The sequence below is a fragment of the Pogona vitticeps genome, chromosome 5, assembly GCF_051106095.1.
Source record: "Pogona vitticeps strain Pit_001003342236 chromosome 5, PviZW2.1, whole genome shotgun sequence".
In the NCBI taxonomy this organism is placed as follows: domain Eukaryota; kingdom Metazoa; phylum Chordata; class Lepidosauria; order Squamata; family Agamidae; genus Pogona; species Pogona vitticeps.
Genome location: NC_135787.1, coordinates 10134605 through 10160368, shown reverse-complemented (window position 1 = coordinate 10160368; position 25764 = coordinate 10134605). Strand labels below are relative to the sequence as shown.

Sequence of the window (25764 nt, the reverse complement as noted above, 5' to 3'; positions counted from 1 at the left end):
GGGACAGATGAAAGGAAGGAGTTGCTGGGGAAAGGCAACAGGGAGGGAAAGATTCTCCCTTGAACCCACGAACCGCCACTCCTTTCACACACAAGCTTGCACACAGAGGCATATTTTGCAACTGTTTAGCGATGACACACGTTTCCATGATTTGTCCCCATGCCTCCCATTCTGTCCTCAAAATATTAGTCAATAGCCTCCCGCGGAGCTCTGCCTGCAGAGCAGGAATAATTTAGTAGATTGCCACTAATTAAAGAGTCTCTGCTTTGGTTTTAGGACGGATGCAAGTTCATCTCATTGCGCATGAGATACGTGCACCCTGAAACTGAACAAGGAACCATCTGCTACTGCCAGTGAAATCACTCCAGCTACGCCGGCAGAGATCCACAAGAGGATACTGGCACAACACAACAAAGTACAGCCCCACAATTCAGACAGTGAGCAAGAAGGATCCGAGTACCTGTAAAATGAAAGCTGACTGATTCAGGGAGACCTAGAAGAAACAAAAACACAATCAGAGAAAATATCTATTCATCTACATTTTTCCCAGCAAAATATTCACAGACATAAGCCAGTGAGATGATCCCAAATTTTGAAACCTGGGAGTGGGGCTTGCTGCTCATAATTTGGAAATATTGCTTGTCACAGAAAAAATCCTTCACTCTGAGATGCTTGGACCCCTTGCAACATCAACAATAAGGGGTTAGGGTGAGAGCATGCTCATCAATCTTCATTTGCACCTAAAGTCTTCGCTATAAAAAATTCCCACTGCTGAGATCTGGGGGAAATTTTCATTAATGAGAGCTTCCGGGCCCAGAGTTTAAATCAGAGCCCATTCATAACAGTTCATCAAATAGTTTGAAAGATGTTAAAATATTTTATTTTGAAAGAACCCATTCAGCATCCAAAACCAGGAAGTTTCTGTTCCTCCTTGAAGTTTGAGTTAGGGCTTATCCAGACAGGCTCAATTAGAGCAGTCTAAATAGGTTTGCTAGAGGTCACAGAGAGGTCTGATATGCCGTTTGGTACAATAATCATATCCAAATGCCATATGCACTTTGAGTGATTCTATTTGGTTTGGCTTCTTCTGCTGTCAATTTGCCATATTGTGGCTTAAGAAGAAAGCCACTTCAGGATACTGGAAAGTTAAACATTTCCTCCGCTTCTCGGTAGAAGGGCAGAAGAAGTGAAAAAAAAAAAAGCAATTAGACTCTATTAGGGCAGCGCAGGTGCACCGTATCACTTATAAATTTCTTTTGAAAAATAGAAAACTTCCTCCCGGAAGACAGGAGGGGGCAATGAGGGGCCTCCCCCACTCTTTGACTTGTCTTGATGGTCTCGGTAAGAAATTGCCTGCAGCTGAATCCTGCGTGAAACAATCTTGACAACATAAAAGTAGACACCCTTGCCAGGAGTCCATCACTGATTCCATCGTATGATCATTAGAAAAAGGAGTGAAGCAATCTACCTCTGGAGTGGAGCAAACAGCGGCATAAATGCCCATTTGAATGCACCCTGAAATAACTAACCAAGCACTGAGATGCAATATATTGTTGTGAACAATGAAAGCTACAACACATTACTTTGGGGAGTAAAAGGTGCACAATAACATCTTCCCATCCCTTCTTAATTTAAGTTAATAGATTTTGTTGCTATTGGCCATTTGGGGCACTTCTTCTCTTGTTTCAAAAAATTATTTTTAATTTAAAAATAATGGAAAACAGTGTATTAGTAACGCATTATTGGTTGCACAATGAGCAACGGTAACACTTTAGGGATTTCCACTGCTGCTGTTGTTTTTAAATAACATTCCAAACAATGAATTTATTCAGGTTTCAGTAAATCTGGATAACAACTTATTTAAAATTGAAACCTTTTAGTACCAGACTTTAGAACTGCAGAGCCCTTCAAGTTTCATCAGAAGACACAGAGGTTCATTTAACCTTCTTAAAATTCATCCTGGAATCCAGGTTGGCCCCCATGAATGAATGGAATGCACTGTTGTTTAAAAGTGGCGTTTATCTTTTCCAAGAGGCAGGTTAGAATATGCACATTTTTTTAAAAAAGGGGACCCATCTCTTTAAAAGTGTTGAACACTTAATGTACCCATTCATGGCTTGTTTAACTGTGGCAATCAAATGTCAGTCCAAAGAAATTTTTAAGAAATCGAGAGTGTTCTGGGAAAATGCTTAGTTGGCAACCTCTCTCCCCACAAATTCCATTCATTTTAAAGAGTCTTCTGGGAACTTCCTGGTGAATTTTGCCCAACGTATATTGTGGCAATGTGCTTAAGCACAGAACATCTCATTTCTCCTCTTTGCAAACTTCACAGTGAAAGCCAGTTTCTCATTTCATCGGTCTACTGGGAGAATCAGCTTGTTGGTTTGTTTATTTTGTACTTTAAAATACAGTAGCAGTTGGCATTGTAAGAGACCCAAGAAAGCAATGCTATAACATTCTTTGATGGCATGCCAGATAATTTCCATTGATGGCAATTTTTCTTAATGTCCTGGTACAATCCAGTGATTTAATAATACAATTGCTTTTGCATTGTATTACCTTGGAGTGCACAGTCCAGCAAATTTGAGACTGTGTATATCATCTGTATGGTTGCATGTCATAGGGAGCAAAGTTACAGTGGTGCCTCGACTTACGAACGTCTTGACTTGCGACCAATTCGAGTTACAACCAGCTCCGGTCGCAAAATTTTGCTTTGACTTGCGACCGGCGCTTTGAGATACAACCAAAAAAAGACTCACTCACTCCTTTCATGCCCTTTTCCTAACCTTAGAGGTCATCTTAGGTTAAAAAGGTCTCCCCCTAGTGAACGGATTAACTGCTTTTGCATTAGTACCTATGGGAATGAATGCTTTGAGATACAACCAGCGCCTTGAGATACAACCAAAAAACGGCTGGAACGGATTAATCACATTTCAATGTATTCCTATGGGATACAAGTTGGTTGAGTTACGACCATCATCCCGGAACGAATTAAGTTCGCAACTCAAAGCACCACTGTATTACAAGTTGATTACATTGCTGATGCAAAGCTGTTCATTGAATCATAGAAAAGTGAAACTGGAAGGGACTTACAAGGCCATCAAGTCCAACCCCCTGCTCAACACAGGAATACAATCAAAGCATATCTGCCAGGTGATTATCTAAGTTTTTCTTGAATGCCTCCAGTGTTAGGGCACTCACCAACTCCTGAGGTAACTGGTTCCACTGTTGTACTGCTCTAACAGTTAGGAAGTTTTTTTTCCTGATATTCAACTGAAATCTGGCTTCTTGTAACTTGAGCTCATTGTTTCATGTCCTGCACTCTGGGTTTGACGGAGAACAGATCCTGCCCCTCCTCTGTATGACAGCCTTTCAAATATTTGAAAAGTTTGCCAAAGTGGAAAGGGATACCTGTGGCTGTGTTTAAACCACTCTTATTTATCCAACTCAGAAAGTTACTCTTTAAAAATGATTTGTCATAGAACCTGTTACAAAGTCCTAAAGTAACATGCTACCATAAACAGTGCAAAAAGTACGGCATTGTCCTTATCTAGCTTTTTTAAAAGTTCCTCTTTTATTTTCGCAGAAAAGTCAATTTTAAAAAAACTTAGAAATCCTCTCAACCTCCTGCAAACAGTCCTAACTCAAAAGAGCAAGAATATGTAATGAATAAATGTTACTCATTAAATAAAACAAAAACAAGCAAACAAAAACCAGTGAGTTTTAAAGAACCTTTTGCAACAGAAATGTTGACTGGCTCAAAGCCATCAGCTGAGTTTCACGGCTCAGTGGGAAATAAAATCTTGATCTCTCAAGTCCTAGGCCAATATTCAAACTGCTACATCAGCCTTTCTTTATCAGTCAGCATCTGTTGAAGCGACAGAGATGCAAGCTGTACTGCTGAAAAAAAGAGTAAGCATCTGCCCAGCAACTACCAAAGGCAGCTATTCAACTGGACCACTTTCTTACCTGCAAAGGAGAATTCCATCATCTCCCTCATATGTGGAGCCGCGGCAGGCGGACGATACACAATTTTGCCACTGTTGATGTCTGCCTGGGTGAAATATTTCACAGGGAAGAGTGGCTTATCCTTGTGCTCAACAACTCCTACAACGGAATGAGAACCTTGTGACTATACCTTGAGATAAAAGGGAGCCATGAGGTCAATGCGAAATACCAACGCAAGAGAAGCCGACAGATACCTTCATAGACAAAGAGAAAAGAGTCATCTGATAATCTACAAGCTTTCATGGATCAAAGCCATCCACGTTGTCAGGCATGCAAAGAACTTATAAATACAAAAAATTGTGGCAGGACGAATTCTGCCAGGATTTTCTGTATTGCCCCCATTGTCCCTGGCCAAGCAGAGATACGTCTGTTTCAAAGAAAGGACAAACGGGGAGGCATTTCTGTAGGCATGGTGTGTGCCTTTTTGTTTGAAGGACTAGGGTGTGATATCCAATCCCCAGCTGCCTCAGCTGTACCTTTAAAACAACAGTCCTAATGCAGCCACCATCTTTCCTGACTTATCTTACATCTAAAGATAGATATGCCTGGTTAAATCTAACCTGCCAAGAACTTTTGGAGTTTTAAGTTCTTCAGACTGGTACACCCTTGAGGACGTTGATGTTCCAGATCCATGAAGGAACGCAGATTGTATGATGATTTTTTTAGTGTTTTATAAAGGTATAACCTACACTTCTATGACCACTCATGTTAACTTCCAACAAAGTTTTAACCAATATATTTTTAATAAAGTTGCCCATCCTATTTCTCCCAAAACAACACATGTAGCTCAGGTCACCAGACTGCATCTCAAGGTACGGTCCCTCAATTGTCCATTTTAAAAAAACTGAGTCAGGAACTTTTTGGTCTCTGTATTGACATCAGTGTGTGAGCTTTCAAACTTTACTTTTTTGGATTACAATTCACAGGATCCCTAACCACCAGCTTGTGGCGGCTAGACGATTAAAGGAGATGTAGTGCAAAAAAGGTAACATTTCCAAGATGTGACAATGATGAATAGAGCTGTTACTGATGGCTATGTTTTTGAGTTTGACAATACAAGTCATGAGAATATGTAATCTCACTTCAAATGCACAATATGAACATTATGCTTCTAGAATTCTTCTCCTACGCTGATTTTAATCCTAGTCAAGGAAAAATTCTAGTTCCCCCCTCCCCTCCATTCTGGCTCTGACAGACAGGTGCTTTGGGGAAAATGACAGTGGAAATCCTATTCTTGTTTGTGTAAACTCAGTACCATGTCACAGCTAATTGCAGTTAACTGATGAGGTGCCAGGGCAGATCTTGACTATGCAGTCAAGCACATGACCAGGAACACAACCAAAACATATCTTGGTCCCATGTCAATTAGTCACAATTAGCTTATGCAGGATTCTTTCTGACATTTCCCAAGCCAGTATGCACCAAGAGTCCTTTGTAGTCATGTGACACTTGCTGGAAAGCAAAAGTTAATTCAAATGGAACTTGGTTAATCTGAGGTATTTCCCATCTTGCTTAATCTGAACCAATCTGACCTGATCCCAGGGAAACACCCTGAAGTCATGTGCTTCAAAAGAAGAGAGAAGAATCCTTCTTATGCTCGGCTCACCCAAAGAGAATTGGGTGCATTAATTGGGCCTGAACTGGTTTAGGACAAAGACTTCCAGTCTAAATCTGATTCTTTTGCCAGAATCTCCCCATGGGATATAGACCCTTGTTGATCTTGATCAATAAGAGCAAAGGATTTAGAGAGTATTCTTCACATCTTTAACCATGTGTCTGGAACCCAGAATAACATCCTATTACCACACAATTTGGCTATAGATGGCTCTAGTATGTCATGATACTCATTGTCCTCCAGCAAACTGATTTGTTAAACAACGTCCAGAGTTCAACTATAAACAGATTAACAGAGAAGAATCTTCTGCTTGACATCATCTTGCCTTGATTTGGAGTCAAGGGCACAGTCACATTGTACACAATTTCTTCCTCTGGGCTCTCCGAGTTGATAAAAGAGAGATGATGTGGCTCTATTGGAGTCACCCGGTCAGCTAAAGCCTGAAAGAAACAGATGATATGGTGGGTACAGTAACTGAGATACTAATCCTGAACCATCATGTGACGATTTGCTGTCTTGCCATTGCTCTCAAATGGGCAGTCTAAGATGGCTGCCTGACTCTGCCATACTAGCACACGGACAGCCTTGCACATGACAGATTTTGGAAGTAGCAGTGATGTTAAAAGAGTACCAAGTGATTCAATGTGTGTGCCCCACATCTATTCAAAAGTACCAACAAAGGTTGGGGCACAGTATTGAGATTCAGTGGTACAGCCTCTGGGAATACCAAAATGTGCTACAGTACATCTTGAAAAAAGGAGGAGATACAAATACAGGAAATATATACGGATTGTTATAAATCTGATTTTCACTTCCTTCCATGAGGATTTAAAACTTGAGTTGAGGGTGTTGTGGGGTATTTTCAAATGTATGCAAAGTTACCAGTTCGATTAGGATTGTGATAGGGTTATGAATCTTGTGGTTTCTGAACCAGATGAAAATTCTACTGCCTCCCTCACTCCATCATAAGCAGTCAATTTACTAACAAGTCACTTCAGTTTCTTGGCATCAAGATTTGCCAAAAAAAACAAACAAAGAGCAAGACACTCTTTTTTTGTATCTTTTTTTTCTGCAACGTATCTACCGGAATCCCCCAGCCAGCAACCCAATTTCTTTCGTGAAGAAAGGATTGTATGAAACAGACCCTCTCCACTCCACTATCTCTAGAAAGTATAAACTATTACATCCAATCACCAGCTAGAATTAGAACTTTCAAACCAATGGGACATAATCGTTGACTAAAAAGTCTCATTTAATAACTCTAATTGAGCTGGGGCTCAGAACTGCAATTCTTGCTGGCTAGATAGCTCCGGGAATTAGGTCTCTGGCTACAGAACTGGAGGTTGGGAGTTTGATTCCCCACTGTGTGGCCTTGGGCAAGCTGCATAGTCCCAAGATGGTGCCAGAAGAAGGAAACGGTAAATCACTTCTGAGTATTCTCTACCTGGAAACCCTGGGGAGGATCACCATAACTCAGAATTGATTTTTTGACGGCACATGGATATTAATATTAATAACATATTTAGTCCTAAATATTCCATCACTGAAGCGTAATACATTTAATTCTCAAAATCCTTCTCAACCAATTATTTTATTTAAAAAAAACACAGAAATGTTCTGAGCAGCCAACATTGATTTTCTTGTTTCACCAAGATGAAAGTCCCAGTCTCATGACACAAATATTGTTTTCTACCCAGTCCATCCCTGCTTGTTTAAAACTGTGATTTCTGTAGCTCAAGAAAGCGGACTTTTAAAAAGCATTATCCAAGATGCCACAAAGAATCCACAGAGTATATTTTATGGTGCTGGGAGGATGAGAAACATTGGCTGCATTCGTTGCATAGTTCTACTGTTTTATTATTCTAACAAGCCCATCCTCACTTCTGAAAGTTATCAGCACATTTGGAACTAATTCAATCGCTTCTGCTATGTGCCATCAATCCTGAACCAATTTATAGTGACCTAATCGGCTAAACGATGACGACGATGAATAGGGCTTTCAAGATAAGTGAATTAATTAAGGAGTGGCTAGTGGGACATGGTGGCACTATGGGTTAAACTGCAGGAGCCTCTGTGCTGCAAGGTCAGAAGACCAGCCGTTGTGAGATCGAATCCACGTGACGGAGTGAGCTTCCGTCGCTTGACCCAGCTCCTGCCAACCTAGTGTTTCAAAAGCATGCAAACGCAAGTAGATAAATAGGTACCACCTCAGTGGGAAGGTAAAAGCATTCCGCATCAACTGCAATGGACGTTTCCTCCAGAAATCTATCCAACCCCCCTTCAAAGGCTAGACCAGATGACATCACCACATCCTGTGGCAAGGAGTTCCACAGACTAACAACATGCTGGGTCAAGAAATATTTTCTTCAGTCTCTTCTCATTCTCCCAACACTCCATTTGAGTATATGCCCCCTGGTTCTAGTATTGTGTGAGAGGGAAAAGAGCTTCCCTCTATCCACTTTATCCATCCCTTATGCATTATTTTAGACATCTCAATCATGTCCCCCCTCAGGCGCCTTTTCTCTAGACTAAAGAGCTCCAAACACTTTAGTCTTTCCTTCATAACGGAGGTGCCCCAGCCCAGTCATCCTTTGACTCGCTCTCTTCTGCACCTTTTCCAGTAGCACTATGCCTTTTTTTTGTGGTGCGCTGACCAGAATTGTACGCAATACTCCAGATGCGGCCTCACTTCATTTGATGGACAAAACACTGCAGTCCTACATTTCTTTGTCAATCAATAAAACCATGAAACAGAAAGGAACAATATTGTAAAACTTTAACCAGCTCCTATAAAGCACTGTGCATGGCTGGAGAAATGCTATTGGGCTCACCACCTACGGCTCGACTTACGGTCATGTGGAAAGAAGACAGAAGGGGGTGCCTAGGTGATTCCAGGCTGTGCGGGAGGATAGCAATGTTGAGCAGGTGTGTCTCCAGATGGGCTTGCTGAGAGGAAGCAGTAGATACCTGCAAAGGTAGCATTGCATAAATGTTGGTGAGGCAGGAATGATTTGATACATAACAGCCGAAAGCACCTGTGCTTTTCTAAGCTTATTGGGCAGAATATGATTGCCAAAAACAACAAACACCAATTTGTGCATCTCTAAATTCTGCCTTCTAAAAATGTCCCCCACTTAATTTCCTACAGGCATAACACGGGAGGTAGGAGAGCAGATGAATAAGCCAACTGGTAACATCCTTTCCACAAATACGCAGCTGTTGCATTTTATCTACAGAAGCACGGCCATTTATCTCCAAGGTCAACCTCATCTGTTCCAGACTCTGCTGCAGAGGGTCTGATGTGACATCTCAGAGACGTCTAATTATCCCGTCAAGCTAGAGCACAGGAGAGAAAGGAAACAGGGTCATCATGAGCTCGGCAGAGACATGCCAGCTTGGTCAGACAGCTCCCTCCCTCAAGTGCCGGCTGGCAGCGGCCGAGGGACAGTTGAGAAGCAAGACCCACATGGTTCAGCTGGGAAACTCGAAATCTTTGGCTCCTTCTCTCCTTGAAGTGTTTCCACGCCAGCGGGTCGTTACAAGATTTCTGTAGCTAAGAGCTAGTACCCAAATTCGCTTTTCTCCTCCTCTTTCTCCACTTCCGTTACTTGCAAGTTGGATCATAAAACCCTAACAAGCCCCTTTGAAAAGCATTTAAAAGACAGTTTTAGAAGAGGTAGCCGTGTTCGTCTGTGCAAGCATATCACAGGGTACTCCTTTTAGCGACCTCAGGAGGAGGGAAGGCTGAGTCAACGTCAAGCCAGCTGTCAGATCCGTTGGTTTTGAACACCAACCATGAGCAGAGTTTCGGCTGCAATACTACTGTTTAACCTCTGCACCACAAAGTTCTTAAAAGACTGTCATATTGTTTTCCACCTCATATGCCTGATAAAGTGGTCTAAGAAGGTCCACGAAAGCTCACATTAAAACGTATTAGTTTTTAAGGAAAAAACAACTCTTTTGTTTTTTTGAAGTTTTCTTTTGTTTTTGTTTTTTGTTGTTGTCGTTTGCCTGATACGTTTGAAAGACAGAGAACTACTGAGAAAGTTGAGAATCAACGTCACTGGTTTTGTTTGTTGCGCTTTCTGTTCCCAGACAGCCTAAAGGCCCCATCAAGAGTGGAACCTAACAACTGATGAGTTCAGGTTGAGAGTCAACGTTCCATCTTAAAATAGCATCCAGACCGTACGGCGACAAGAAGTCTTTCCCTTCCCCAGCTTCTTTCTGTAAAATCATGCCTGATGAGGATTATCCAAAGATTTTGAAAGCTTGCACATACTTGTTATGCCTTTTTGGATAGCCTAACCAAGGTATTATCACAATATAAATTTTGGAACATTTCCATATAGAGTAAATCATCGAGACTCCTCAAATTTCCCGGAACCTGCTTCCTTTCACTGATCAAAACCAGATTATCTCAATGTAGTAGATCAGTTTTGACCTTAGATTCAAAGTCAAGGCTAAGGTGATTGTCAGATCTAAGTCCCACTGCGTTTAGGAGCGACCACTCACTGTGTGATTGTATTAATTAGAGGTCAAACGAGAGAGAGAGATTTCTAGTTATCATTTCTATATATTATATTAAATATATAATAATTATGATTTCATTGCTCCTTGTTCATTGTTTCTTCATTACACTATTCTGATTACTTCTGGTTTAAAATGCGCAATAAGGATCGACAGGGATGTATGACCTGATTATCTCATTTTATAATGCTGGAATTGCTATTTTTAGATATAGTTTAATACCACTTGTGGACTGGCGAATAGCAAAAATAACTGTTTCCATTAAATGTGTGCACCCATATACAACTCCATTCTAGAACTGTGATAAAGTGTATTATTGGACCCAATATTGAGTTTTGGTGCAGATATCTTATAATTCGGATTATTATATTTGTTTTACCAACATTGCTGCCAACTTTACCCTTCCTCCTAAGTAGGCCACTATTAAAATTTGATTAAGGATCCCTTGTGTAATCCCATTTAATGAATAGAGAGATTAACTGCGCTGCAGCTTTCGGGCACAGCACATCATCCACTGCATACGAAAGGCATCAGGTTTTATATCCTTGTAATTGCCAGTTTTTAAAAAAAAAACCAAAAACTTTTACTCCAAATCCCAAACATCCAGATCCATGAATTCTATGAGATTTGGTAGTGCTAGGCTAGAAGGCTCATTGGCTGGACTTTTCATTAATCTCATCTTTAATCATCTTTAATGATTCATGCTAACAGTTTCCATAAATGTGTGTATGAAAAGCTTTTGAAAAGATGGCATGATTGAGGTGTGTGATTAAACAAGAGGTGACTCATGGGATGGCTTAACCCCCCAAAAATGTTGGAGTGGATGGACCACCAACAACAACTCAGATTCCAACTCTGATCCACTTTTGATTTCTGTGTCATGCTAAGTCAATGGCTTTCCAAGTGTATTCCTGGGCAGCTTATCAAAGAGTTTCAGTGAGAAGCACAATATCACAATGGCAGGCAGAAGCCTCTCTAAAACACATCTCCTTCTGCCAAAAACAGTTTTTTTAAAAAAAAGAAAATACTGTATTTTCTCAGGATGAGGAGTGGGTCCTCTGATCCTCACAAATGTTGGCCTGAAACTCCCACAGTCCTTTACCTTTAGCTCTACTGGGTACGGTTGAGATGGGACATATGTTATAAAACTACCGTTTCCAACATGCCTACTGGTGGCGTGCTCCTGAAGGATTCTGCGAGTTATAGTCCAAAGGAAATATTTCCTGGCTCTGGACTTTTTAACCTATTTATACCACACTTGCCTTTTCTTGAGTTATAAAGTCCTGACCTTTTAAACCAGGGTTGCGGAACATTTGGCCCTACAGCTATTTGGGTCTACAGCTCCTGTCAGCACCATCAATAGTAAGGAATTATGGGAATTGTAACCCAAAACCTTTAAAGCAGTAGTTCCCAAACTTGGGCGACCCAGGTGTTCTTGGACTGCAACTCCCAGAAAATCTGGCCAGCACAGCTAGTAGTGAAGGCTTCTGGGAGTTGCAGTCCTGGAACCGTCTGGGTTAAACTTTTCCTCTAGATCAACACAACTCCTGTCATTCTACTGAGCCCTTGGGAAACAGTGACATACGAATGATCTAGTATAAGGAAAAAAAAGAAATACATAAATTGACAAGGTGGATCCATCTTACCAAAGGTCACTGGAAGCGTGTTCCTCAGAACGCTAACAAAAATAATTCATCTGCATTTTCTGGGCAGGGCCAATCCATTCATCAGGAGCTCAGTAGGTAAGATGATTGTTTTGTGAAAGGATTCAGCTAAATGTGGCTCTTCCCTCCCACAACAGTTTGCCTGGCAATTGTGGACACAGCAACCAAGGTTCCGGAAAAAAATGCAACTCCCCTCAGTCATGCAAAATGCATACAAGCTAACAGCAACACGGCCATTAAATTAAAGATTAGCTTGTTCAACATCCAGCACTTCAACACTTCCTCATTATCACTTATGTTAATTACCTCAGAAATTACCTTAATTGCCTCCCTTGTGCTACAATAATAGCTTCAATGCGGTAAACCAAAATGTACAAAATATTGCATGCAAATGTTCACGTTAACTTAAGCCTTTCTGGAGAGTGTTAAACTTTCAAGACAAGTGAGAGAAACCTTCCGAGATGTCTTCACTGACATTTCCACCTCTTGGGAAGGAGATTTGAGAATCCGTAATTATGTCTCTGCAGGGACTTTGTAAACAATTACCATTATGATGAATTAACATGCTCCGTTTCTGCCAAGCAACTTTTGGGCAGGAAAGCAATTTCTAATGTTCTGTTTAATAAAAGGCCATGTAGGCAACAACGTTTAAGTCTAAATCCAATTTTTAGTTGAGAGTAGACCACAGAATCAACTGAAATTTAGTACATCAGCATTTATGCGGCTCCCACAGATCCAGTGGCTGAAATCCTACTGCTCAGCATAGTAAGTTGCAACTGGTCCATTGAATCAGCAGGGATCTGGTGAGTCAACTCCCCCATAAGTCCCATTGATTCTACTCTAGTTGCCACGTAGTACTCTAAGCCAGTGGTCCCCAAACCTGGGCCTCCAGATGTTCTTGGACTTCAGCTCCCAGAAATCCTGGCCAGCAGAGGTGGTGGTGGTGAAGGCTTCTGGGAGTTGTAGTCCAAGAACATCTGGAGGCCCAAGGTTGGGGACCACTGCTCTAAGCAACAGGATCAACCGGGTCTACTCTCTTTGGGACTAACTACTGGAACAGGCCTTAGTAACATAACAAGAATGAACATACCTGGAAACGAAAGGAATCACTCTCCGTCTCTGATCCAGAATGCCGATACCATATGACACCTTCCTTGATGTCCTGCTGAGTGAAAGTGGTAGTCGGTCTGGCTGCTCTCCCATCTGGCAATGGCTGCCATATTGGTCCAGGGTCATCAGCAGGCATGGGGAGCAGAAACACCACTTCACCTGAAAAGGAAAGGCCAAGAGTTAAAAAGCAATTTGAGGAGCTGATTGTCAGATTGTGGTGAGCTTTCACATCTATGGAGGACTTAGACCAGTGTTTCCCAAAATATGTGTCATGTTGCCACAGGGCACTAGCAAACCCACCGAGGAACTGCTGATACGCAGGGGCATAAGCAGATAGAGATAAACGAAGGGATAAATATAAAAGGGTTATATTCATTGCTTCTTATTTATCAGGGGTCTCTGGACCTCAAGAATACGAAGCAATGAATATCTGACAAATGTGGGATATTTGTTGAATATTTTCTATTCGTCCCCATGGCTAGTAGACATTCCCAATTATACCACAAATCATAATGCAGTGGTGACTTTATTTTATTTATTGTATTTATTTTATTTATTTATTGTATTTATACCCCGCCTATCTAGTCATTTCGACCACTCTAGGCGACTTTAAAATTTTAAAAAAGACTATATTTATGCCCTCTTACCAACAACAGAAAAGTAGGAGCAGATTGAGGTACTGATCATGACCTGTCAATATCCAACGTTAAAATAAAGCTGGGGGGGGGGGAACTACTAAAAGAATTGTAACGCCAAAATGTAATTTAAAGAATATTCTGATGAATTTAAAGTCCACATAAGGAGCAGATTTGTATTACTAAACTCAATTGATCACGAACCAGAAGAACGGTGGATTGAAACCAGAGACGCTATTTGGAAATAATGCAAAAAGACCATTGCTGTAGCGAAAAGGAAAGAAAAACCTAGATGGAAGATAAAAGAAATAGTTAAGATTGTAAAGGACAGATGAGAATTAAAAGGTGACCCCCCCCCCAAAAAAAGAAAACCACATTTGAAACATGATGCTGGAGGAGAGCTTTGTGGATACCTTGGACTGCCAGAAAGATGAACAAATAGCTCCTAGCTCAAGTCTTCCTGAACTATCTCTGGAGGCAAAAATGATGGAATTGAAGCTACTTTGGAAACATTGTGAGAAGGCAAGATTCTATGGAAAAGACAATAACGTTTGGAAGGTGGAAGGCAGCAGGAAAAGAGGAAGACCAAATACAAGATGGGTTGACTCTCTAAAGGAAGCCACAGGCTTGTATTTGCAAGAGCTGAGCAGGTCTGTGGGAGACCACTCACGGCATTTTGGAGACCACTCATTCCTAGGGTCACCATGGGTCTTGGGTGATTTGATGGCACATAACAACAGGAACCAAGAAAAAAAGTTTAATACATGACAGGCAATGTTATACCTTGTAATATTTGCCTGTTAAGAGTATGCAGGGGGAAATCCTCATGCTGTCAAAATGAAACAGCCAAACTACAGCTGCAATAACTCTTGACAGAAAACTCTGAAGCCACTCAAAGCTACATAAAAGCTACACTCTTCAAACATTATTACAGGCATCTGGAAAACGCTCAACAGAAATCCAATCAGACGGACAAAAAATATTGAGATTCAATATTAATGTCACCGCCTACAGTTGTCCGTTGGGTCAGTGACGAGACGTAGCTATTCATGCCCATAATCTATTCTGACAGAGCCGTTACAGATTCCATTATGGCGAAGGCTTGGATTCCATTGTCTTGCCATCTATGTTTGTTCTACTGACAGATCAAATCCCACTGGGGTTTGCATGATGTCTATTTAATACCTGACTGCTAAATTATTTAAAGTGCATACATCTCAATTAAATAAACCCACTCACAGCAAGCTGACCTGCTGTGTAATAGATACCTTTTCCTCTTTTTGCTTTCTTCACAGCCTTTTAAAAATCATGCTGTGGTAAATGTGGTGCACGTTAATTTCCAATAGGACTAAATATACGTCCAACAGAGGCAGAAGATGGATTTGACCTACTGGTAGATCTCTGAGTGATCTACAGTAGCTCACAAGGGGCATTTGTCTCCCACAACTTGAGCAACATTGGAAAAAAAAACCCACTCCTCTTTCCTCCTTTTTCAAGAGAAAGAATGATTGGGAAGAAAATAAGGATGTGGGTTTTTGTGTGACGGGACTGTGAACTCACTTCTTGTGTTGGTCAAATTCCTCCATTAAGCATGCACTTTAAGAAGGATGCCAACAAACTGGAGCAAGTTCAGAAGAGGGCAACAAGGAGGATCATTAAGCCCTATGAGGAAAGGCTGAAAGTATTGGGCACATTAGAAAAGAAGACTGAGGGGAGATATGACAGCACTTTTCAAATACATGAAAGGTAGTCATACGGAGGAGGGACAGGATCTGTTCTCAATCATCCCAGAGTGCAGGACAAGTAATGATGGACTCAAGTTAGAGGAAGACAGATTTCGGTTGAATATCAGGGAAAATATCCTAATTGTTAGAGCAGTACAACAATGGAACCAGTTACCTTGGGAGGGAGGGAGTGCTCCCAAAGCTGGAGGCATTCAAGAGAAAATTGGACAACCACCTGTCCCATCTGCTTTGATTTGGATTCGTGCGTTGAACAATGGTTGGACTCGATAGCCTTATAGGTAAAGGTAAAGATTCCCCTTGACATTTTTAGTCCAGTCGTGTCCAACTCTAGGGGGCGGTGCTCATCCCGTTTTCAAGCCATAGAGCCAGCGCTTGTCCGAAGACAGTTTCCGTTGCCACGTGGCTAGCATGACTAGGGAATGCCATTTTACCTTCCCACCGAGGTGGTCCCTATTTATCTACTCGCATTTTTGCATTTGCTTTCGAACTGCTAGGTTGGCGAGGAGTGGGGACAAAGCGACGGGAGCTCACTCTGTCGAGTGGATTCGATCTTACGACTGCTGGTCTTCTGACCCTGCAGCACACAAAGGCTTCTGCGGTTTAGCCCACAGTGCCACCACGTCCCTATTGATAGCCTTATAGGTCCCTTCCAACTCAATTGTTCTAGGGTTCTATATGCTCAGAGGCATCCTTGTTCCCTAACCGCAAAAGCATGCCCCTTATCTACTCCATGTGATTATTTTCTACCAGGCTTGCTTAGGGGGCAACAGATTTCCAAAAAATACATATGAAGACAATGAGAGAAAAAGAGGCAGAGAGAGAGAGAGAGATCATGTAAGGCTTAGATCTGCCCTTGTCTGATTTATGTCACGGCTTATTTTTCACCTTGACATGAACACTCAAGGTGGTGGCAGAGGGATTCTGGAAGTTACATCCCCTAAGATCTAATTTTTCCAAGTTCTGGAAGGAACTCTGAATGCAACTTCCAAATCCAGATGGGTTATCACACAGAACAGCAGAAACTTATTCTCTGCTGCCCCAGTGAGTAAAACTAGATCTATCCACTTAAATCACAAAAATGTTGATTTTAAGTCAACACATTCTTTTATTTATTTATTCAGATTTATACTCCGCCCATTTAGTGAGCATGCCACTACTCTGGGGCGGCTTGCGAAATATTACAAAACATACAGCTAAAATATTAAAGCCATATAAAACATAATGAAAGAAAACAAACAAACCCCCCCAAATAAATTCACCATTATAAGAAACCAATGTAAATAACATAAGCATATCTTCTGCTCTGCAGCTCATTCAATCTACAGATGCTTCAATCTTCAGATATAAAGGGCATAGAAGATTGTAGACAAATTCTTGCTTTTTGAATGTCCCGAAGGTATATTTATTTAAGTTCTAGGGAGATTGCTCATGTAAAGCTAGACATTTCTGGTAATTTCTCAGTTCATCTAGTCCCTTCTGTCCTGAAGCAATAACTTTTCTGTTTTTTTGCCATCAATTTGTTGCCAAGGAGATAATTGGGATGATACAAGTAGAGAAATTACAACTTCAGAAAGCGGACAGGCTGCAGGAAAATAAGAACCCCTGAGGATACGGTTCCTGTCTCGTTCACTAATGTTTCCATTCATACTAATTAGCAGAAAGGCTCCATTGACGCTATGAAGACACTGATTTTATATCTTAGCTCACTCCCTGGGCAAAGTTTCAGTCACTCAGCCCCATTAAAATATTTTGTTGGTAGCAAACGAAAATATCTCAATCAACAGAGGTGTGCTAAAGCCAGCCGGATCCAGGAGCAGATACAGAAAGTCTGTTAGTTGCATCTGTTGCACTGGATTCTGGGGTTGTTAATAAAGAACCGTAAGGTTTGAAGTGAGACCTACTACGGACTCTTAGTAGGGATGGATAAGATGCTCTCTACATTCCTCGTTCTTTTCAGTTTAGACTATCTCAACGCAAGAAGATACCTTGACAAGAAACTGTAAAACTTTGAGAAGTTCCTTCCCTTCAGCTGAGATACATAGCTCTTCTTGCCCCCCTAAGCCCTCTGTAATTTGCACAAAAGTCATGTATGGAGATGGGGGTATTCATATTCGTATACGACTATCCCCCCACAGGTGGCGATAATAAGGGGCCGGCCCCATGGGGGGGCTGGATGGTCCACTCATGATTCCCCCACTGCCACAACCGCCGCAGAGCCTTTCAATAGCTCTGGAGATTGTGTTCAGCGAGCCACTCTTTGACCTAGAGGGAGGTTTGTTGTCCTGCCTCCTGCCAGGAGTTGCTCACCGAAAGTGATCTCCGGAAGGCTCCACGGCAGTTGCAGCAGTGGCATAATCATGAGTGGATCGTTATCTCCACCTGTGGGGGGGATATTCGTATACGAACACCCTCATCTCTAGTCATGTACAATAGGACCATATATATATGTGGGATCAGTATCTGTTTCACTTATCTACCGTCAGAAAATATTAAAATATTAAAGAGAAAAACCTAGAAATATACATTTCTATTTCTGCATTGTAATTATCAGAACTGGCCACTAGTGGGAACCAGAGAACTTGTGATATATATCTATAAGGTTTGCTATTATCTGCTGTTTTTGGTATCTGTGGGGGGCTTGGAACTGATCCCCCATGGATACTGCGGTCCTACGGTACTGTTCTATCCTTTTAAGCAGCAAACAATGCACATATATGAACAATTTGCACATACACAGCACGCACAGAAGGAGTGGCTCATGTTTAGAAGGGATGCAAACAATCCATCGAATGCTTCTACCGTATTTTTCGCTCCATAAGACCACCTTTCCATAAGACACACCAACTTTTTAGGAGAAGAAAACAGGAAAATATAATCTGTTTTCTTCGCTCCGTAAGACGCACAGACTTTCCACACACCCCTGTTTTGTGGGGGAAAAGTGCGTCTTATGGTGCGAAAAAATACGGTAATTCTTAAACAGGGCAGAAGCCATCCTAGTTTGGGGCAATTCCCACAGTTTTGCAAACTGCATGATTCTGTGCAATCCCCCTGCAGCAATTTTGCACAGAACATTGTCTACTGAGAGCCCCAGGAAATTCTTTGCCACCCTCACAGTGAGAAAAACGAAGGTTATAGCTTCTCCTCAAATACGGAGACAAGACAAACAAGGATTTACATCCTTAATCTTTACAAAGAGACAGGGTATGACAAATTCAATCTGGCATGAGTCAAACTTTACACACTTAAGGAGAAAGTGAGATCCCTTTGAATTTCTTACTAAAAGATTGATTTGGCCAGCATGTGGGTGAAGCCAACTTTCATAGTAATTTAGCTCTAGTTTTCAGTTCCGTTATATTCACTGATCACAGAACTGAGCAAAGAGAAGTTCAGAAGTAGCTTCTTTTAAATTTAAGTTAATAAACAAACCACTAACTAGCTAACTTGGGAAGACTGTCGATACATTAACCTCCTTTAGCCCATCTCCAAGTTGACCTGTTGTTTCATTTAGAGTGAAATTTGAGAGAAGAAAGTTTCACGCATCCCCACTTACCATATCGTGGTTGGTCGCTAATTGTGTAGATGAGTGCAGAATCACTGACCCCCGGCATCTCGGCTTGCAGAATTCTGTTAGTGATTTGAAGCATTCCTCCCTCTGGGACCCACACCATTGAGCTGGTAACCAGACGGGGGACCCCGTCCCTCTACAAAGAGGAACAGAAGCAGTTAAATTCATTAAATGATCCATTGAGTGATAAAACAAATTCCAAATAGTGTAAGAATCAGGGTCGGTATTTTAGCATTCATTAAGCACTAGACAGTAAAGTGAAATATGAAACCAGTTAAGTGTCTCTTTGGGACTGGCCAGGCCAGTAGGGGATTTTGGGAATCATAGTCTCCAAAAGGATTTTTTTCGCCCCAGCCTCTACCCAGAAATAATGGCACTGTTGATCTCTTTTGATTTCACTGATTAATTCAGGGGCAGCGAATAGCATATTTTAATCAGTGCCTACATCCTCTGTAGAACAGGATACAGATTAATCCATTAAAGCACATGTCCTTATTCATTATTATCATCACAATTCTTTTTTAATCACTCTATTCAATTACTGGAGAGCCCTAACCATTTTGGTGGGAACCCTCTCAGGGTTTGGTTTAGGGGCCAGGAATGGCCGTTTCCAAATGCTCATTAAAACACAGTTTATAGAACTCCCCTGCAAGGACCTCTTTATTGAAAACTCCACAGTGTTTAAGAGAAATATATCCAACACTTCACAGGGAGTGACACACACATCCTGCCAGAAAAGTGGAGAAGATTACCAGAATTATTATGGCAAGCGATAAATCAGAAAGGCTTGTGAAGCTTTGAAGTGCTACGGACATGAAGGCCTAAAAATTTGCTTCCCTGACAAATTAAGGAATATTCTTCAGTGTAGGTGAAGTTTTTTTATGCCAAAGAAATGTTCCAGCTCTCAGTCTGGATTCCTCTTACATTCAAACCAACTCTAATCCCACACAGCCAGCATGCCCAGTAGTTAAGGATGACGACTCCAGCAGTTCTTGGTATCCAACTTCACAGGTTCCTTATCCTTGACCCACAGGGCACATAACTGCGCCCATAAGGGTCTCTCCCCCAGTTGTGTGCAATTCCTTGCATTTATTGAGAATCTCAAGGAACGAGATCTTCATTGGAGGAAAATTGGAGGGAATGGTCTTGTTCCTTTTGAAAATGTATGAAGGCACAATGTCTCTTCCCAACCTCCTTCAGCAGTTTTGGAATCACATCTCCTTTCGACCGTCTTAGTTGCCCTGATCCAGGATATGGATGAAACTCAGCTTTGCAAGAGATTGTTTTTAATGTAGCTGGGGATCTGAACCAATTTTGCATAAAGGTCATGTTAAAGATCTGGGACTGGGCAAATAAGGTCCGCAGAGACATAATGAAAAGGGACAACTGCAGTCAACGTACCTGGTTTCATCACCAAGATAACCCAAAGTCTATGCAAAAAAGGCAGGATTGTGTAGCAGCGAGGGACTCTGAGTGAAGGGACTTGCTTTCAAATCAGACTTAGTCACACTGAGTCCTCAAACCCAAAGATTTGTGTCAGGATCCCTGGTAGCCATTGACATCAGCCCTCCTGGAGCTAATGACTACACTTCTCGTCATCCCTGCACAGCACAGTCTGGAGTGACGGGTCTCATCGTTTAAAACATCTGGAATGGGGCAAAATGGCCTACATGTTTGATCTCTAGGCTCTCTCAGTTCTAGGGACTTCGCTTAGCAAAAATTCTCGGAATTATTGGCGGTGGCGGAGAGAAAACAAAGATGGCTGAGCTAGCATAAAAGTGAGGTAAGAATCCGTAGTGCAGATGTACCCCTATAGAGTGAGGCTGGCTATGTCTTGCTTCCTCCCCTACTTTGGCTACAAAATGACAACAGTCTACATTCCCCATCCAAACAAGTCAACCAGCTCACGGCACTTTGCTTGAGTAGCCGGTCACTGGTTGGGTCTCAAAAGTTAAAAGTGAGACAGACTATCAAGGCACTCGTGGGACATTATCCAAAGTCTGCAGAATTAAGACATTCTGCCTTATGGTCGGGACTACCTTTCACTTTTTAGGATGGAAGAAAACTGCATTCAACTCAGGAGAAAGCACTCTGCATATGCTCAAAGGAAACAGTATTGTTCAAAGCAAAAACTGAAGGCCTTGTGTACAGTTTATTAAGATCACAGCACCGAGGATCTTTAGCAATCGGATTGCTTTCAAACGCAGGCTGCTGCAAATGTTCACTCCAGGCGCCCAGACGAGATGACATGGATTAAACGTTATCTCAATCCTGTGGGCACTTTTTGTTATGGCTTTGATGGTAAGGTGCTTATAGACGGTTTTAAGACACGGCATGTGTTTTTTCTTTTTTAAAGTTATGTTATTCTTTAAGCCACTTCTGCTGACGTACTACAAATATCCTTTCGCATGAGAGCATACTGCTCAGCAGTAGCTCAGCCATTCATTCAAATAAGCCTCATGTTCTCAAATCAATAGCGTGAGTGAGAAAAAGAAGAAGAAAACCCAGCGAGTGTTGTACCACAATCTGTAACAGCTTTTGGATAACAACCAAGAAGAAGGAAGAAGAAAGGATCCTGGGAAAGGAGAATGAAAGAAATCTTCTTTTATGTGTGTCTAGACACGGCTCCTCCAGAAATAAACCTGGCATCTGGTTTGTCTCCCAAGGCTATAGTGGAAAGGTGATAATTAGGCTGTGGCAGAACTTGGGTAGCTGCCAGTCCTACCTCACACTAAATCCTCAGAGGGGGGTTTATGTGCCCCCCTCACACACAGAAACTGGCAGCTTTCCTCGCTCTCTTTCACAAACTGTTAGATAGTGGGGATTTAGAAAATAATGAGGCAAAGGAGCGTGAAAGTGGCCAATAAAGAAAATTATATTCCGCAATCCACTTTCATTGTTTGCTACAAACTTCGGATTAACAAGAGAGAGAAAAATAATATTTATAACAACACTATAGAATCAAACAGCTCTTTGTTGCCCGTAGAGTCTAAATGGGCAGCACACAGATTGGGAGCCCATTGGCAGACCTCTGGGTGATTTGCAAGAGACCAATTTTCAACAAATTTGACTTCCGGTAGGTTGATAGGGACGTGGTGGCGCTGTGGGTTAAACTGCAGAAGCCTCTGTGCTGCAAGGTCAGAAGACCAGCAGTCATAAGATCGAATCCACGCGACGGAGTGAGCTCCTGTCGCTCGTCCCAGCTCCTGCCAACCTAGCCGTTTGAAAGCATGTAAAAATGCGAGCAGATAAATAGGTACCACCATGGTGGAAGGTCACGGCATTCTGTGTCTAGTCACGCTGGCCATGTGACCACAGAAACTGTCTTCGGACAAACGCTGGCTCTATGGCTTGGAAACGGGGATGAGCACCATGCCCTAGAGTCGGACACGACTGGACTAAATGTCAAGGGAACCTTTACCTTTACCTAGGTTGATAAGAACAGTAATAGCTTGTCTTGTGCTATCTGGTTATCTCTTGTACTTAATGGGGATATTAATTGGCTGCCTTGGGCCAAGACTTCATACATCATTTTGATTCTCATACATCTACACTACACAGCTATAGCAGTCTGGTATAACTTTAACTGCCATGGTGCCACTTTACAGAACCCTGAGAGCTACAGATTGTTGAGATACTTGGAATGCTCTGCTAGAAATCTCTAGTGTGCTCCTCTAAAGTACATCAAGTATTTTAATTGCCTTACCAAATGACAGAACTCAGGATTGTGCAAACTGGAGACACAGCAATTAAAGTGGTATCATACTATGCCACTTATTAAACAGTGGCAGGAAGATTCAGAGGTCTACCTCAAAAGAGATGAGGAAAGCAATTAATCAGAGAGAGGTGGGCAAAGAACATCTAGAAGTCTGGTCCATTTTTTTAGAACTGCCCAGTGATTGACCTGGAGGGATGATAGGTTAGGATGATGTCACCTTCCTTGTCCCTTCCCCCCTCAGTACCTCCCTCGGCCACTGTTGTGTGCTTGTGTTTTCTCCTTTTGTGTGAGTGATATTTATGTTACCAAAGTCGTCTGTAGTCAAAGCTACATATGCCAGATTACAAAGAAAGGTGTGGGAGTGTAATAGTGGGGATGAGTGAGTGGGCTGAGATCCAAGAGTCAACAAAAGAATATCTTGTATTAAAAAGCCAATAAAAATCTCAAAATTGGGAGGCAAACCTGCTATGATAATCCATTGCAAATCCACTCTTTAAAAGCTGGATCTATAGTAGCTCAGGCTCAAAGAGAGGTTTCTGGGCATGCCGTACTCTCTCAGTTCCATGTCTGAACAAACACAATGCAAACTAAGCCAGTATTTCACTCCTAACGACCTCTCATAAAACAAAACAAGCTGATTTGCAAGCTGGAAAAGCTCGCAGGGTGACAATCAGGTACCTTTCAACACTTCAGAAAGTGCAGCTTCTTACAAGATCTTATAAGAAACAGATGCTTCTGAACTGTCTAATTCAGCCCTCAGACACAGGTTTGTACATTTAAAGAGCACCTAACTTCCAGGGTCCAGCAAGCAAGGTAATTATTGGCTTAACTTTTATTTTCCTCTCCAGCATCTTCCAATGAGTGAAACTAGGGGACTTGTAAAGATGCCAAATAGCCCACCATTGTTGTAGAAAATCATCCGCACAACATGAAAACACAAACGGGGCCAGGGAAAAGGCATAGACAATGTCTTTATATATTCCTACAATCTGCTATCCTGGAGTTATTCAGTAGCAATAGGATGCTGCAATAAATCTAAGGCAGACCATTAAAAATAGCAACAACATCGCTGCTGTAATGATGCCACCCTTTTGACTCATGATCAGAATTTGGACATATCGGGATATAAGGAACCAGACATCTACTGTAAGAATTGCAGGCAATTATATCAGAGGTACTGTACATCTGATGGGAATACACACACACACACACACACACACACACACACACGATGATGCTCACATTTGGTGCGATCTTGACATGGAAGAGGATATTCTTAAAGTGGTATCCATCACTGGCCTGTAGAACAACAGTGTCTTCTAAACTGTTGGATCCATCATGGATGTACTGCAGAAAACCGCTGGAAAGGTCTTCAAGGTGGAACTGATGGATCACTGACTGTGTGTCTCCAAGACGCTTGGTCAACTGTCCATGACGCGGAGGATCTAAAACGGTCATCGTCACATCTTGGGGGTTATCATTGTCTCCAATGTTAAGCAGGAGATGTGTTATGGATCTAGTCTCCCCTCTGTTAAGAAGGAGGGCTTCATTCCGCAACACATAAGGGGCCTGAAACAGAGAGTACCCAGTTTTTTTGGGGTTATGGTTCACACTGCCTAGAATCCTATTACATACTTATGCCAGCATAACTCGAATAGTGTAAATTTCGGTAGTGAGTTGCCATGAGTTAAGAAGGCGGGATTTGATTTTCTTGTTGCACAGCAAAACACACGATGGCTGGGTGACAAGAAAGCATCAACTTCTTAACTGATAGCAGTTAGCTGCTGAAAGTCATGCTCTTGGAACTGCAGCAGTGACCATAGGTACCAGGATTATGCTCACAGTGCACACAGCCTGCTTTAAGAAGACAAGCAGGTTCCATTCCTATCATCTCCAGGGAGAAAGGATCCTACCTGAAACCCAGAAGAGACACCCAGAAGTTGACAACATTGGGCTAGACAACCAAAAAAATTTGATTATGTAAAAAGTAACTTTCTATGTCCCTCAAAGTACCTTGAACGCAACCGAAATGAGTATACTGCTTATTTGGCCAATCATAGCTCTTTTAAATGATAGCCATGTAAGAGCTCTCAGTTCTGTGCCCTGGACAAATCTGGAAAATAATGTGAATATCCATACATACCACTCTATAGTGTCCTTACATATCAACCTATGGTGACCCTACGAACTAGCGATCTGCACAAGGTAATCTCATTAACAGCACTGCTTGAATCTTGCAAACTTGAGGCTGTGGCTTCCTTTAAGGAGATAATCCATCTCATGCTTGGTGTTTTTCTACTACTTTCTACCCTTCTTAGCATTATTGTTTTTTTTCCAGTCAGTCTTATCTTGTCAAGATATGACCACAATACAACAGCCTCTTTTTTTAGTTTAGATGTACACATGTATTCATGGTTTTAATTGGTTTTCATAGCCCGAAAGGGACATGTGGAAGGGAGTCCTCTACCTGTAATAGTTACGTAGATGAGAAAATTAGGCAGGTATAGGTTGCATTAAAAGAGACGCCTGCTGAAACTTCCTCTTCTAAGCAAATTTTGCTGGTGCAAGAAGCCTCTTATCTTTTTCCTCCCGTCACTCTAGAGGTGTCACCTGCTTCGTATGTTCCACAAACTGCACGTGGCGAACTAGGTGCCAGAAGTACCAGCAGTTTGCAGTTTGTGAACACCATTTTAAAGGTTTTTTTAAACACGCAAGTAGAAAACTAATGCAGCAGTGAGGAGGGCTTGATGAGCTAGATTTTTAGTTGCAGATTTTCACAAACACGGGTCACATGAGTCAGCCAATCCTCTCCTGCTGTGTTGGTCTATGAGAAAAGCATCTGGTGCAAGGGAGCAGAAAGAAGTAAGGGGGGCAAAGTTGCTCATTCTCTCCTTTCTGCGTCCCTCTTGATATAAACATCTGAGTGATCTACGGGTTTACGCTGCTGGTGTTTTTATTGTTTCTTTCTGTTTGTACACTGCTTTGGTGTTTTAACAGGAAAGCAGTACAAAAGAGTCCTTATTTCTCAGCAGGTGGGGGATTTTTATACTCTGAAGGCTGCTGCAAAAGGCAATTTTTAAACAGGTGGGTGTTGTGTTGTCACTCCCTGGCGTGCCTAAATTGCATTTCCTTCATTTATGTCCAAATCAGTGTTGTCTATCAGCTGCATTTGTTTTA

General features: G+C 41.8%; 1 protein-coding gene across 2 annotated transcripts in view; it reads right to left on the bottom strand.

The window, feature by feature from the left end:
• FRAS1 (Fraser extracellular matrix complex subunit 1) overlaps positions 1 to 25764 on the bottom strand; it is a 299294-nt gene that overhangs the window by 74942 nt on the left and 198588 nt on the right. For both annotated transcript variants that reach the window (XM_078394487.1, XM_078394488.1), the window contains 7 exons: positions 23830 to 24156; positions 18855 to 19005; positions 12905 to 13083; positions 8474 to 8590; positions 5949 to 6063; positions 3970 to 4107; positions 461 to 493 (listed from right to left, as the gene is read on the bottom strand). In XM_078394487.1, the coding sequence (XP_078250613.1) occupies positions 461 to 493; positions 3970 to 4107; positions 5949 to 6063; positions 8474 to 8590; positions 12905 to 13083; positions 18855 to 19005; positions 23830 to 24156 (1060 nt within the window). The remainder of the gene's footprint in view (positions 1 to 460; positions 494 to 3969; positions 4108 to 5948; positions 6064 to 8473; positions 8591 to 12904; positions 13084 to 18854; positions 19006 to 23829; positions 24157 to 25764) is intronic.